We start from the raw sequence: 13,566 nt of genomic DNA on the forward strand, positions 1-13,566 counted from the left end.
CCCTAAGAATTAGACAAATTAAACACCAGACCCTTTATGTTGCATGATTTCCTATATTTCAAAAAGCATTTTGTGGTCTCATCTGCATTTTACCATTTTTCGATATTAAATAAAACCCATATACGATTTTTAAAAGGGTGATATGCTTCTGGATAGTTATTAGTTTAAACCTCATCCAGCTATTACAATCAATAGTTCTCTCATAAATCAAGATTGATTGAGAAATTTGGATTAAAACCACAAGGCAGATTTTAAGGGAATTATTCATATACTTGTGTAGTTAGACGGAAGAAAATGTTAGGCTGGTCATTTAGTGCAAGATAGTGTTTTTTGTTTGGTGAGGCAATTTGATGGTCACCAGACAAAACAACTGATGGCCACAGATGAGCTAGTATGAAGTTAGGGATGGATAAAGGTAATCTCAGGATGAATGCAGGTGTACTTGACGAAAAGGGTATACTTTCTTTCAAGAATCCGTCGAGGACATACACCGGTAACACCTGCTTGTTCACATCCGCAAATCGAGGTACACTGCTCTCCTCCACTCCTTTGTTCCTCGTTTTTTTTGTCCCCCCGTCGCACCGCGGAGCGAAAGGGGGACTATGGTTTTCCCCTCCGTCCGTGTGTGCGTCCGTCCGTCCGTGCGTGCGTGCGTCTGTCCGTGCGTGCGTCCGTGCGTGCGGGCGTGCGTGCATGTGTATGTGCGTGCGTAAGTGAAGGACCGAATTCTAATTTGGTGTGCGGGTGCAACCCACGTCAAAATCAAAGATGGCCGCCGCCGCCGCCATGTATGTCTGAACCTTGTGAGCAGAATATCTTGAAAAATAAGCGAAGTACCAACTTCTAATCTGGTGTGTGGGTGTATCTAGGCATAAGGAAGAAGGCTATTGAAAATTGGGTCGCCACGTCAAAATCCAAGATGGCCGACACCATAAATATGTCTGAACCTTGTGAGCGAAATATCTTGAAAAATAAACGAACTACCATACTAACTTCGAATCTGGTGTGTGGGTGTATCTACGCATAAGGGAGAACGCTATTGAAAATTGGGTCACCACGTCAAAATCCAAGATGGCCGCCTTGCGTCTTCCACTTTGACAACTCACATAACTTCACCGACGGGGGACCTAGGTGTAACGCTTGTTTTCTCCTGCTTTTGGAATCGCCTCCCTGAATTAATACGATCCCACTCTTCCATTCGGGGCTTCAAGATGGAAACTCATCACTATCCCAAGTATCCCATCATCCCTACCTGTGATCTTTCTACCCCCTTGACTCTTCTCACACCCACCCCATTTACTTGCAGACTACTTACATCTTGTAACTATCTCCGCTCATCTTTCCATGTTCATCCATGTGCTTGTTTGTCGATTTGTGGTGTCTCCTGACACCATTGCTCCACAAGAGTTATCTGCACTAACATAGCATTACCTGCCTAGTTTGTTTTAATTACAAATGTATATTTCCTTCATCGATTTCTGATGATTGTTGAGACATTTATAATTATTTGGATGATGTTTCATTTCATCATTTTTAAAATATAATCAATAATGCAACCTTCATGCCTCTTTAATGTAGGAGAATGTAATCTTACAAGTACTGCTTATATTATTGTTCACAAACTGTGCAAGGCATTTCATGTTTGGTCAAGCTGTATTTTGAATATAGTGTTCAATTGAGGTTTCTTTTCTATCAGATATTGTGATACTTGCCCTTTGTGCCCCAATGAAGGTCATTCACATGAAGCATGCAAACTACCTGGTCAATTTGATTATAGTACAGAAGCTGCTGCCCAGACAGTAACCATGCTCTAAGATAGCAAGCAGTTTAACCTGATGTCAAAGAATCTCCAAAAAGAAAAGAGCACTTGCTTAGTTACTTACTTAGTTACTTACTTGCTTAGTTACTTAGCCTAGTTAGCTAGCTTAGTTAGCTAGTAGTAGTAGATAGTAGCTAGTAGCTCGTTAGTTAGTTAGTTAGCTTAGCTAGCTTAGTTAGTTAGTTAGCTTAGTTACTTGCTTGGTTTTATATAACCCACGTTCCAGATAGGAATTTTAATTCGCCTCCAGGGTACCGGTGATAGCTTCCTACCCTTCGCCAAGGACACTGTGGGATATTTAACGTCCACCAACTAATGCTGGCAGACAGGACACATCGTGTAATGCTATCGGATATAACAACAAATGTGACATGGCTCAATCTGGAACGGCTGGTACCCAAGACCGACCCACTTTGTTGTTATGGTGTTGCACGTGTGTGTGTGTGTGTGTGTGTGTGTGTGTGTGTGTGTGTGTGTGTGTGTGTGTGTGTGTGTGTGTGTGTGTGTGTGTGTGTGTGTGTGTGTGTGTGTGTTTAATATCCGGCTTCCTTCTTGGGGCTACAGTGCAGTAATTGGTCTTTATTTTGATTACAATAGAGATACTTCATGTTGATTAATAAAGTTGATTCAAATATATTATTATTATTGAAATGTTAAATGTGATAAAATATTAGACGAGACTATTAATTTCAGTCCAATGCAGGGTGAAGGCCTGACTCAACTCATGTTGAGGGGTGTTTGGCACACTCGCAATCCCTGTCAAGTGCGGGTTATCAAGAGTGATCAGCCATGGGAATTGAACCTACACCAGATAGTCGAGAAATAATGAAGTCTTTACCCACCCGTCCAAACACCCAGCTGATTATAAGAACATGGAGTACAAATTGTATGTAAGAAAAGCACGAGTGATAATGGGAATTTTTCAATCAGAGATTAGTTAATACATGTGACAGTTTGTAAAGAAGGGCAGTGTATGGAAAGACGAGATTGTAGGAGCTGTGCTCCCACGTCAATCGGAAGAATGGACGCGACAAAAAGCTGCAATTCGTCCGAGTTTCTTTATTGTCACAAAACAACTCGGGTACTCTGAAAATCCCGTTTATCGGGCAGCAATATATATACACACATTATCCCGGAGCGTTTGCCCGGGAAAGGCGAGAGGGGGCGTGGCTGGGCGTCCTGGCCGCGGCCTGGCAAGTCGAGGGCGGGCGTGGCCGGGCGTCCCGGCCGAGGCCTGGCAAGTTGAGCGTGGGCCTGCCCGGGCGTCCTGGAAGAGCCCGGCATGGTGATCGCTCCGCGTCCTTGGTAGGTGCAAGGCGATTGTGTAAACCCAGCGGTAGCCGCTACACACGTCCCCCCAGAATCGACTTGCACCGGCAGGGTCAATTTGAGGGGGGTCCTGATGACCCGGCCGAAGCGACCCCTGGCGGGTCGTGGGGGGGGGGGGGGGGTCCGGTGTGGTGGTGGGCCGTCGAGTGGGGGGCACCGTGGACGGGGGGCGGCCTCGCCGCGGCGGAAGGGCCAACCGTGGCGGTTGGTCGATGTCCATGTGCGCCGGCTTGAAGCGGTCCACCGCAATCCGGTCCGACCTGCCGCCGATGTCGATGACGAACGACTTGTCGTCCCGTCGCAGGACCCGGAAGGGCCCGTCGTACGGCGGCCGGAGTGACCCCCGATGTGCGTCATGACGCACAAAAACGTACTCCGCTGTGCGAAGCGCTGGGGGGACGTAGGACTGGGGGTCACCGTGGTGGGATGTTGGCACGGGGGCAAACCGTCGGGCGGCCTCCTGGAGGTCCGAGCGCTGGTGAGATGCGGACCAGGGACTGGTAGCGTCGGGCACGAATTCGCCCGGGACGCGTAGCGCCTGGCCGTAGACAAGCTCGGCGGTGGATGCCCGGAGGTCCTCCTTGAGGGCCGTGCGGAGGCCCAAAAGGACCCACGGCAGCCGGTCGGCCCAACCGCCGTCCTGAAGGCCGGCCATGAGCGCGGCCTTCATGGAGCGGTGGAAACACTCGCACAACCCGTTGGCTTGGGGGTGGTAGGCCGTAGTACGGTGGAGCTTGACCCCCAGGTTGCGGGCGACCGCGCCCCACAGCTCGGAGGTGAACTGCGCTCCGCGGTCCGACGAGATGTCCGCCGGTGCGCCGAGGCGGGCGACCCAGGTGGCGATGAAAGCCTGCGCCACGTCGGCGGTGGTGGTGGAGACGAGGGGAACGGCCTCCGGCCACCTGGTGGTCCTGTCCACCATGGTGAGCAGGTGTGAGAACCCCCGTGATGGGGGGAGGGGGCCCACCAGATCCACGTTGACGTGGTCGAAACGTCGTTCGGGCACGGTGATAGGTGCCAGCGTGGCCTGGGTGTGTCGGTGGACCTTGGCCTGTTGGCAGGCTGTGCAGGTGCTGGTCCAATCGCGGACGTCCCGTCGAAGGCCGTGCCAGATGAATCGCGCCGACACCAGCTTCTGGGAAGCTTTCCGGCCCGGGTGGGAAAGGCCGTGGAGGGAGGCGAAGATGCGGCGTTGCCAGGTAACGGGCACGATGGGGCGAGGCTGGCCTTGGGAGACGTCGCAGAGCAGGACAGTGTCCGTGAAGGGGATGTCGGCCAGGCGGAGGCCCGTGTCCGCCGCCCGGAGGGCTTGCACCGTGGTGTCGGTGGTTTGGTCCGCCGCCATAAGCGCGAAGTCCACGCCGAGGTGGACCGCGTTCGCGCTGGCCCGAGAAAGACAGTCGGCCACGGCGTTGTTTTTGCCGGCGACGTGCCGGATGTCCGTGGTAAACTCCGACACGGCGGAGAGGTGGCGCTGTTGGCGGGCCGACCACGGCTCTGTGACCTTGGCCATTGCGTAAACCAACGGCTTGTGGTCGACGAACGCCGTGAAGGGTCGGCCCTCCAGGAGGTGGCGGAAATGGCGAACGGCCAGGTGTAGACCGAGGAGCTCACGGTCAAATGTGCTGTATTTGAGCTCGTTCGGCCGGAGCTGCCGGCTGAAAAAAGCGAGTGGCTGCCAAACCCCGTTCACCCATTGCTCATGTACGGCGCCCACCGCGTAGTCGGAGGCATCTGTGGTGAGGGCGATGGGAGCGTTGAGCACCGGGTGAGCGAGCAGTGTTGCGTCGGCGAGGGCCCGCTTTGAGCTTTGGAAGGCCGCGTGCATTGCTGCGGACCAGACGATGTCGTGCTTGGCCGGCTTGCCCCGGAGGGCTTCGTAGAGGGGCCGCATGAGTTGAGCAGCGCGGGGCACGAAGCGGTGATAGAAATTCACCATTCCCAGGAATTCCTGCAGGGCCTTTATGGAGCGGGGACGCGGAAATGTGGTGATGGCCTCGACCTTGGTTGGCAGCGGCACGGCCCCGTTCTTGGTGATGTGGTGGCCCAAAAAATCAACGGCCGTCGTGCCGAAGTGGCATTTGGCCGGGTTGACGATGAGGCCATGCTCGCTGAGGCGCCCGAATAGTGTTCGGAGGTGGAGGAGGTGCTCGGCCCGGGACGTGCTGGCGATGAGTATGTCGTCCAGGTAAACGAAGAGGAACGGCAGGTCACGCAGCACACCGTCCATCAAGCGCTGGAACGCCTGAGCCGCGTTCTTGAGGCCAAACGGCATCCGTAGGAATTCGAATAAGCCGAACGGCGTGATGACGGCCGTTTTACGGACGTCGGCCGCCCTGACAGGTACCTGGTGATATCCCCGTATGAGATCGATTTTTGAAAAAATGACCCGTCCTGCCAGACGGGCGGAGAAGTCTTGGATGTGCGGGATCGGATACCTGTCGGGGGTGGTAGCGTCGTTAAGGCGGCGGTAGTCGCCACATGGGCGCCAACCGCCCCCTGGCTTTGGGACGATGTGTAGTGGCGAAGCCCACGCGCTATCGGAGCGCCGCACGATGCCGAGGTGTTCCAAAGCGTCAAACTCGGCTTTGGCCACGGCGAGCTTGGCTGGGTCGAGGCGGCGGGCTCTGGCGTAGACCGGCGGGCCCGTGGTTGGTATGTGGTGCTCGATCCCATGTCGTACTGCGACGGCTGAAAACGTCGGCCGCGTGAGGGCCGGGAACTCCGTGGGCAGGCGAGCAAACTCGTTCGCCGCCGGGAGGGCGCATGCCAGCTCGGTCGGAGCGGAGCTGCTCAATGTGCATACCAGGGAGCTGAAGGTCTCGGCGTTGATGAGGCGACGCCGTTGGACGTCCACCAGCAGTCCGTGTGCGCAGAGGAAGTCGGCGCCTAGCAGAGCCATGGGCACGTTCGCGGTTACAAACATCCAAGTAAAGCGTTGGCCGCCGAAGCAGAGGGTGACGTTGCGCGGGCCGAAGGTGCGGATGGCCGATCCGTTGGCCGCAACCAAGGAGGGGCCGCAAACCGCGGACTGCCTGTCCTGATCAGAGGCGGGTATGACGCTCAGTTGGGCGCCGGTGTCGCACAGGAAGCGCCGTCCGGACGCTTTGTCCGTGATGAAAAGTAAGTTGCCCGTGTGGCCGGCGCTCATGGCTGGTAATGAACGCCGGCCCGGCCGTTTCCCGGCCTGCCGAAGGTGCACGGGGGTCGGCATGTCCGGGCCTTCTGTCCGAACATGGCATGATAGTAACACCACGCTTGGTCAGGTGGAGGCCCCGGTCGTCGTGCTGGGGGTGGTCGGCTCGCCATAACGGCCGCCAATTGCGTCGGCAGTTCGGTCGTCGACCGTGCCGGGTGCTCGGGCGCCATGGGCATTGCGTCGGACGGCGGTGGGCCCCAGGTCGCTGCTGCAATGCATTGGCCTGCCGCGCAGATCTTGTCGGCTTCCCTGGCGAGGGCACGGGGATCCGTGATCGTCGTGCTCGCCAGGGCGAGGCGTACCGGGCTAGGCAGCTGACGGAGGAACAGCTCCCGGAACAGGAATGCCGGAGAGTGCTCGCCGAGCAGCGAAAGCATGTAGTCCATTCGCTCGGACGGGCGCGTGTCGCCGAGCTCGGGCAGGTCGAGCAGGCGCCGTGCGCGTTCCGCCGATGGGAGGGCGAAAGCGTCGAGGAGGAGCTTTTTAATCGCGCCGTATTTGTCAGCGGCTGGCGGGCTCTCGAGGAGGCTCAGGGCGCGGGCCACGGTGGCTGAACCGAGCGCTGCTACCACATGGTGGAAGCGGGTGTCGTCGGCCGTGATGCCTCGCAGGGCGAACAGGGAGTCTGCCTGGGCGAACCAAACCGCCGCGTGAGCCTCCCAGAAGGTAGGCAGTTTAAGGGCAACTGCCGTGTCCATGTCGGTAGGTCACCAATGTAGGAGCTGTGCTCCCACGTCAATCGGAAGAATGGACGCGACAAAAACCTGGAATTCGTCCGAGTTTCTTTATTGTCACAAAACAACTCGGGTACTCTGAAAAGCCCGTTTATCGGGCAGCAATATATATACACACATTATCCCGGAGCGTTTGCCCGGGAAAGGCGAGAGGGGGCGTGGCCGGGCGTCCTGGCCGCGGCCTGGCAAGTCGAGGGTGGGCATGGCCGGGCGTGCCCGGGCATGCCCGGGCGTCCCGGCCGAGGCCTGGCAAGTTGAGCGCGGGCCTGCCCGGGCGTCCTGGACAAGCCCGGCATGGTGATCGCTCCGCGTCCTTGGTAGGTGCAAGGCGATTGTGTAAACCCAGCGGTAGCCGCTACAAGATCATATTAAAAGACAAAAAGCACCTACAGACTGTAGATAGTTGAGTGTAAATGGCGGGGGCACTTATCAGATCGAGTCAGAACTATGAACTATGCATCTACTTAAGCTTGTCTTACCCCTTAAAAGGGAAAGACAATTTTGCTTTGTCAAGAAACACCATTATAGACTATTGCATGGAACATTACGTCATCTAAAACATGTTCCACATAATCTGGGCTGTGAATGAAACATTATGATGCTTTGGTAGGTGAGCAAGATATAGGTTTGTCATGGATCTATGGAGACCTGTTAAGTTCTTGAAGATATCTCATTTTGAATAAATCACCAGTCATTGATTGATGTTGTTGAAGATTTGCTTGATATGAGGTGTTAGGTTCATTGCTTTGAATTGACATTTATGTTTCATATTTGGCAGGTGAAATGTGACCAGTATTGGCCCTCTCGTGGTGTGGAGAGCTACGGACAGATGCAGGTCTCCTTGCTAGACACAATGGAGCTGGCCGCTTATTCCATCCGCTCATTTGCTCTGTGCAAGGTATTCCTCCCTTTCCTTTTTATTTTGTTTACACATTCATACTATAATTTGAGGAACGACTGCTTATTTGTGTGTTTGTTTGGGTGTTTCTTTGAGCGTTTCTCTGACTTCTTTGCACTCCGGGACCACGAGACGGAATGAGTTGAAAGGTGGTGGTAGTCCTCGGGGACTTGCACGTGGGAGTTTTATAGGTTAAAATAAATAGTCCCGGGTATTCAGTGTTGGGGCGAGGACCCAAATGATCTCGATGTAAATATGTATGGCAGAAGAAAGCTCCCAGTGAGAGCGGGTATTTCAAGTCCTACTAAAATACTCCAATTCTGGGGGAATTAACCCGTCTCTCAGGGTGGGTTTTCCACAAGTCAATATAAATATTTCAACAGCATCGTGTGATTGTCTTCCACTTTGAGAACATGATAGTCATATTTCTATTTGCAGGATATTTTTCTAATCTTATTTACCTTCACTGTGTGTCCACTTGCTCTGTGCAAAGAGCCGTCATATATCTGTGACCCTTATCTCTATGGAATTATTCCTCTTATCTATCTTAAAGGAATGAATCCACTCTTTGTTCTCTTTTGTTCGGTTTTATTAAACCTTTAAGGGAAGGGAATTAACGAATAGATTCACTTTATGAAATAACTAATAAACTGACTAAACTCAACGAAGCCTCGTTCAGCCGGCAGCATGGCCCCAATCTTCTGAGCAGGTCTTCTCCCTCGCTCCTGGTCAGCCCAGCGCAACTCCGTGTCTCTCGTTCTCCTCGAGTAAGCTCCTTTTATCTAGAAATTCAGTTCTCCTGGTGTTCGAACTGAATTTCCTTATTCGGGCAAGGAATGTCAGAAGTCCGCACCGAGCTGGGCCGAGACAGCGGCCCGGACGGGTCTGGTCTGGTCTGTGTCAAACCGAACTACTAAGAGCCATTCCAGACAGTTATTATCTGTTGAAGATACAAAACACCTTTATCTATCTTTTGTAGGTCACTTTCTGACCTCTGTACGCAAGCTCTTTCCTCCTCCAAATTCCATCTTATACAGAGTTATACAAAACAGACATTTGGATAAAGGAATCAGAAACGTCTACACAGAGATATATTAAATAATATATATTCCTCCACATCTCCGATCCCCACACTGGGGTAATAATTGTTTACCGTGAGGCCCCTAGAAATCCCCAATTTTAACTGTTTTATTGAACGGTTTTATGTATGGCTGGTGTATTTTAGCTTCTATCCTTGTTTCTCTTGTAATAATGGTGTGTAAGCTCAAAAGCCTTTTATTTCTTCTTTTGTCAATGAAACATTGAATGCTTTGTGTGACAATGTCTAATTACCTCCACCACCGAAGGTGGGTGAAGGTTATGGTTTTACCCCTGTCTGTTTGTTTTTCAGTTTTTATCTTGCCAAAACGAAGTTTTTGCAAGATGTATTAGTCAGCTTGTATGTTTGTTTGTGGTTAATCATTTTTTTTTCACGTTTAGATCACTCTGTAGACCACAGTTATTATTGGAAACTCCTGTAACTTCGCATATCAGAGTCCTATAGAGATACCCTTCAGCACACAAAATTTTGAAGGTCAAGGTCAAAGGTCAAGGTCACTTTGTGGTCAATCATGGAGGTCGACGAAACACTAATTTTTTGAGTAACTTTGATCGGATCGTCTCCAAACTTCATGGGAATCTAGTATATGGTCCGGCGCTCAGCTGATTAGTTTTTGGTGGCGATCGGCCTTGACCTTCATGGTTAGCGCTGGAGGTCGAAAATTATTGACCCCAAGGTCAAATTTTGAAATCGTAGGTACCATATCGAGTAATACCTCATATGAATGCCCTTGATGAGTGCTTCCCAGATCTGTAAACAGTTTGACGCTATGACGTCATTTGATGACGTCATGACGAAAAAACGGAATTTTCACATTTTGGCAAGATACGGTTCACCCTGTGGGTGACATAATTTATTTTTGTTTCTGTTTGTTTACCCCTGTCTGTTTGTTTTTCTTGTCCCCCAAGGTCCAGTTCTCGGTCCCCTCCTCTTCATCCTGTACCTGTTCCCTCTTGGTCACTTAATCCGTCGTCATGGTCTCCAATTCCACTGCTTTGCCGATGACATCCAGCTTTTCATTTCCGCCAAGTCAATTTCCACCGTCACCCACTCTATCCTGACAAACTGCATCACTGAAATAAAATCCTGGCTTCAAATCGGACTAACCCCCGCTCTTGCAGGGAAAATGGCCTTAAAATGCATGTTGTTGTTGTTGTTGTTTGTTTTTCTGTTTGCTTCTCTGTTTGTTTGTGAACAGGACATCTCAAAAAGTTGTGGACGGATTCGGACGAAATTTAGCGGAGAGGTTGCGTGTGTGACAAGGACAAATTGTTTAGATTTTGGTGAAGATCCGAATCCGGATCCAGATCAGAGAAATTTTTTATTTTTTGGGTGATTCTTCGCCAGTGACCAAAAACGATTTTGCATGATATTTCAAAAAGTTGTGGAAGACTTGTGACAAGACTTGGTGGATGAGTTGGTAAGGTGACAAGAGCAAGCCAGGTAGATGTTGGTTAAGGTCTGGATCCATATCCGGCCTATCAGTAGGATACAAAACATAAATTGTTCAGCCTGCTGGAGATATGCGCTCTACCGAGTGCCGTTCTAGTTGTGTTTGGGGTTACTAATTATTTTGCCTTTTCTTTCTTTTTTCTGTCCTGCAATTCCATTCATTAAATATGAAGGTGTTTAGAAGGCTAGGAATGTATTATACAGGTTTGCTTTTCAAAAAACATATTCTCTTTATTTCTGGCCTATAATTATAAAACACGATTGTTTTGCATTAACAAAAAAATGGGTTTTATGTATGGCTGAATTTCCCTTTAATATACATTAAAAACCTTTAATATATACTGAATTTCCCTAAAGCCTTTAATATACAGTATGTATATATATATATATATGCATACAGTGCATTCAGAAAGTATTCAGACCCCTTCACTTATTTCACATTTTGTTATGTTGCAGCCTTATGCTGAAATCGTTTAAATTCATTTTTTCCCTCATCAATCTACACTCAATACCCCATAATGACAAAGGGAAAACAGGATTTTAGAAAGTTTTGCAAATTTATTAAAAAGTAAAAACTGAAATATCACGTTGACATAAGTATTCATACCCTTTGCGATGACACTTGAAATTTAGCTCAGGTGCCTCCCATTTCTCTTCATCATCTTTGAGATGTTTCTACACCTTGATTGGAGTCCACCTGTGGTAAATTCAATTGATTGGACATGATTTGGAAAGGCACACACCTGTCTATATAAGGTCTCACAGCTGACAATGCATATCAGAGCAATAACCAAGCCATGAGGTCGAAGGAACTGCCTGCAGAGCTCAGAGACAGGATTGTGTCGAGGCACAGATCTGGGGAAGCCTACAAAAAATTTTCTGCTGCATTGAAGGTTCCCAAGAGCACAGAGGCCTCCATAATTCTTAAATGGAAGAAGTTTGGAACAACCAGGACTCTTCCTCGAGCTGGCCGCCCGGCCAAACTGAGCAATCGGGGGAGAAGGGGCTTGGTAAGAGAGGTGACCAAGAACCCGATGGTCACTCTGGCTGAGCTCCAGAGATCCTGTGTGGAGATGGGAGAAACTTCCAGAAGGACAACCATCACTGCAACATTCCACAGATCTGGGCTTTATGGCAGAGTGGCCAGATGGAAGCCTCTCCTCGGTGAAATACACATGAAAGCCCGTTTGGAGTTTGCAAAAAAGTACCGAAAGGACTCTCAGACTGAGAAACAAGATTCTGTGGTCTGATGAAACCAAGATTGAACTGTTTGGCTCATGTATTATGTATATATATTGTTACAGACACGACTTTGATGTTAAAGTGGGCCGAGCGGAATGGCCGTCGTGTCCGCACAAATTACCCGACTATACTCGACGTTGACGAAGCCGCGCCACGCTGGCTCAATAAGAAAAAGAAGACACCCGGCTGGATTACAATCACACAATACGACACCAACGTTTCGATTCTCAAGTATATTCGTACGGAAAAAGGTTAGATTACAGGGGCTAGAGGTATATTACAGGAAGACAGGCACTTAGACACACTCTTATATTAACCCCGGACAGACGACAGACACACGGGACAAAATGCTGACTCACACGGGGGTTGATGAAAAGGAAAGGCAGGTCGCGATGGCTCAAGGTGCACTCTTGGCTCAAGGCAGAATCGACTCGGTCCGGTCCAGAGATGCGGGGAGGTATCGTCGCGCTGGGGGTGGCGGTGGCTTCTCTCTCCAGTCTCCAAGCTCAGGCGCATCTCACGTCACGTCCGGCAAGCGGCTGCGTATATCCGGCGGGGAGTGACACGCCCTCGGCTCGTTAGCTCCGCCTCGTGGAATCGGCACGTTGCTTCTCATTGGGTGCGTGCGGGGGGGGTTACTGGCTCCGCCCCTGACGAGGAGCTGACAGCCAGCCCCTTCGGGGTAACCCCGTGGAGCGCATGGTCTGGAGCTAATCGAGCCGGTGTGAGGACGCATCCTCCCCCGCTCCGCCGCCATCTCCTCTGTTGTTGTTGTAATTGTTGTTGTAGTTGTTGTTATTGTTGTTGTTTGGGGAAGAAGATGGGAGGAGGTATGGGAAAGGTCCTAAACTCACTACTGATGCCATATAATCACATTCTGGTGCAACGAAGAGTCATAATTAATGGAGACGAGGCCTTAACTGACATAGAATAAGAATAACTAGGAAGATGTCCGAAAGTTGTCTACGTGTGGTGCGGTGGACCTGGGCACGACATTTAATGGGGGAATAAGGGGAAGGTCGGCTCTACTGATTGTTATTTACATGCAATGGGACTAGGGAATGGGGGACTGGGGAAAGTTGGGGAGTATTGGAGAAAATAGGGGAATATTTACAAGCGGATATGGAGGCCAAATTCCATATTCGCAACAATATATACACACACACACATACATTCCTGATGTGTTTTCAAAAGCCTTGCCTAATTTCCCCCAAATTTGCTGTGCTACAACACAATAAAATAAAAACACAATAAAAATAACATCACAATAATCAACACAATAAAAATGTCAACATCACATTCAAAAATTTCAATTGTTAATCAAATTGATGTTAAAACATGAAGTAACGCATTTTGGATCCACCATCGTATGGCGAGTGCCACTCTCAGTGGGGAGAGGGCGGAGCTTGGTTTGCCCCTCCTCCGCGCTTCTGCATTTGAAGGTATTCTTTGTCGGAAATCGATCCTTTTGCACTTAAATATTTATATTCCGAATGTATAACGGAAAGTAACATAAAATGGTTGCACAGTCTCTGTGGGACTGCACTCAGTGTACGGAGTTGGTCGTGCACTCCGACACGACTTTAAACAAGGACATTTGGAGGCCCTTTGGCCCATTACTGACATGTTGAACAAACGATTTAATTTTTGCTACAGCTTTAAACAGCAATCCTCTTGATGTTTCACTCAAGTTTAAACCACCTGATCATGATCACGTGGCCCAACTTGTTGGAGATAATGAGACATTGTGTCACCAATCACCTCCTCAAATTCCCACAACCCCAACTCAAAAAT

General features: G+C 50.1%; 1 protein-coding gene across 1 annotated transcript in view; it reads left to right on the forward strand.

The window, feature by feature from the left end:
* LOC137428581 (receptor-type tyrosine-protein phosphatase delta) overlaps positions 1-13,566 on the forward strand; it is a 417,416-nt gene that overhangs the window by 293,419 nt on the left and 110,431 nt on the right. Inside the window, exon 22 of the mRNA XM_078777195.1 lies at positions 7,860-7,979. Within this exon, the coding sequence (XP_078633321.1) occupies positions 7,860-7,979 (120 nt within the window). The remainder of the gene's footprint in view (positions 1-7,859; positions 7,980-13,566) is intronic.

The sequence above is a fragment of the Myxine glutinosa genome, chromosome 1, assembly GCF_964187855.1.
Source record: "Myxine glutinosa chromosome 1, kmMyxGlut1.1, whole genome shotgun sequence".
In the NCBI taxonomy this organism is placed as follows: Eukaryota; Metazoa; Chordata; class Myxini; order Myxiniformes; family Myxinidae; genus Myxine; species Myxine glutinosa.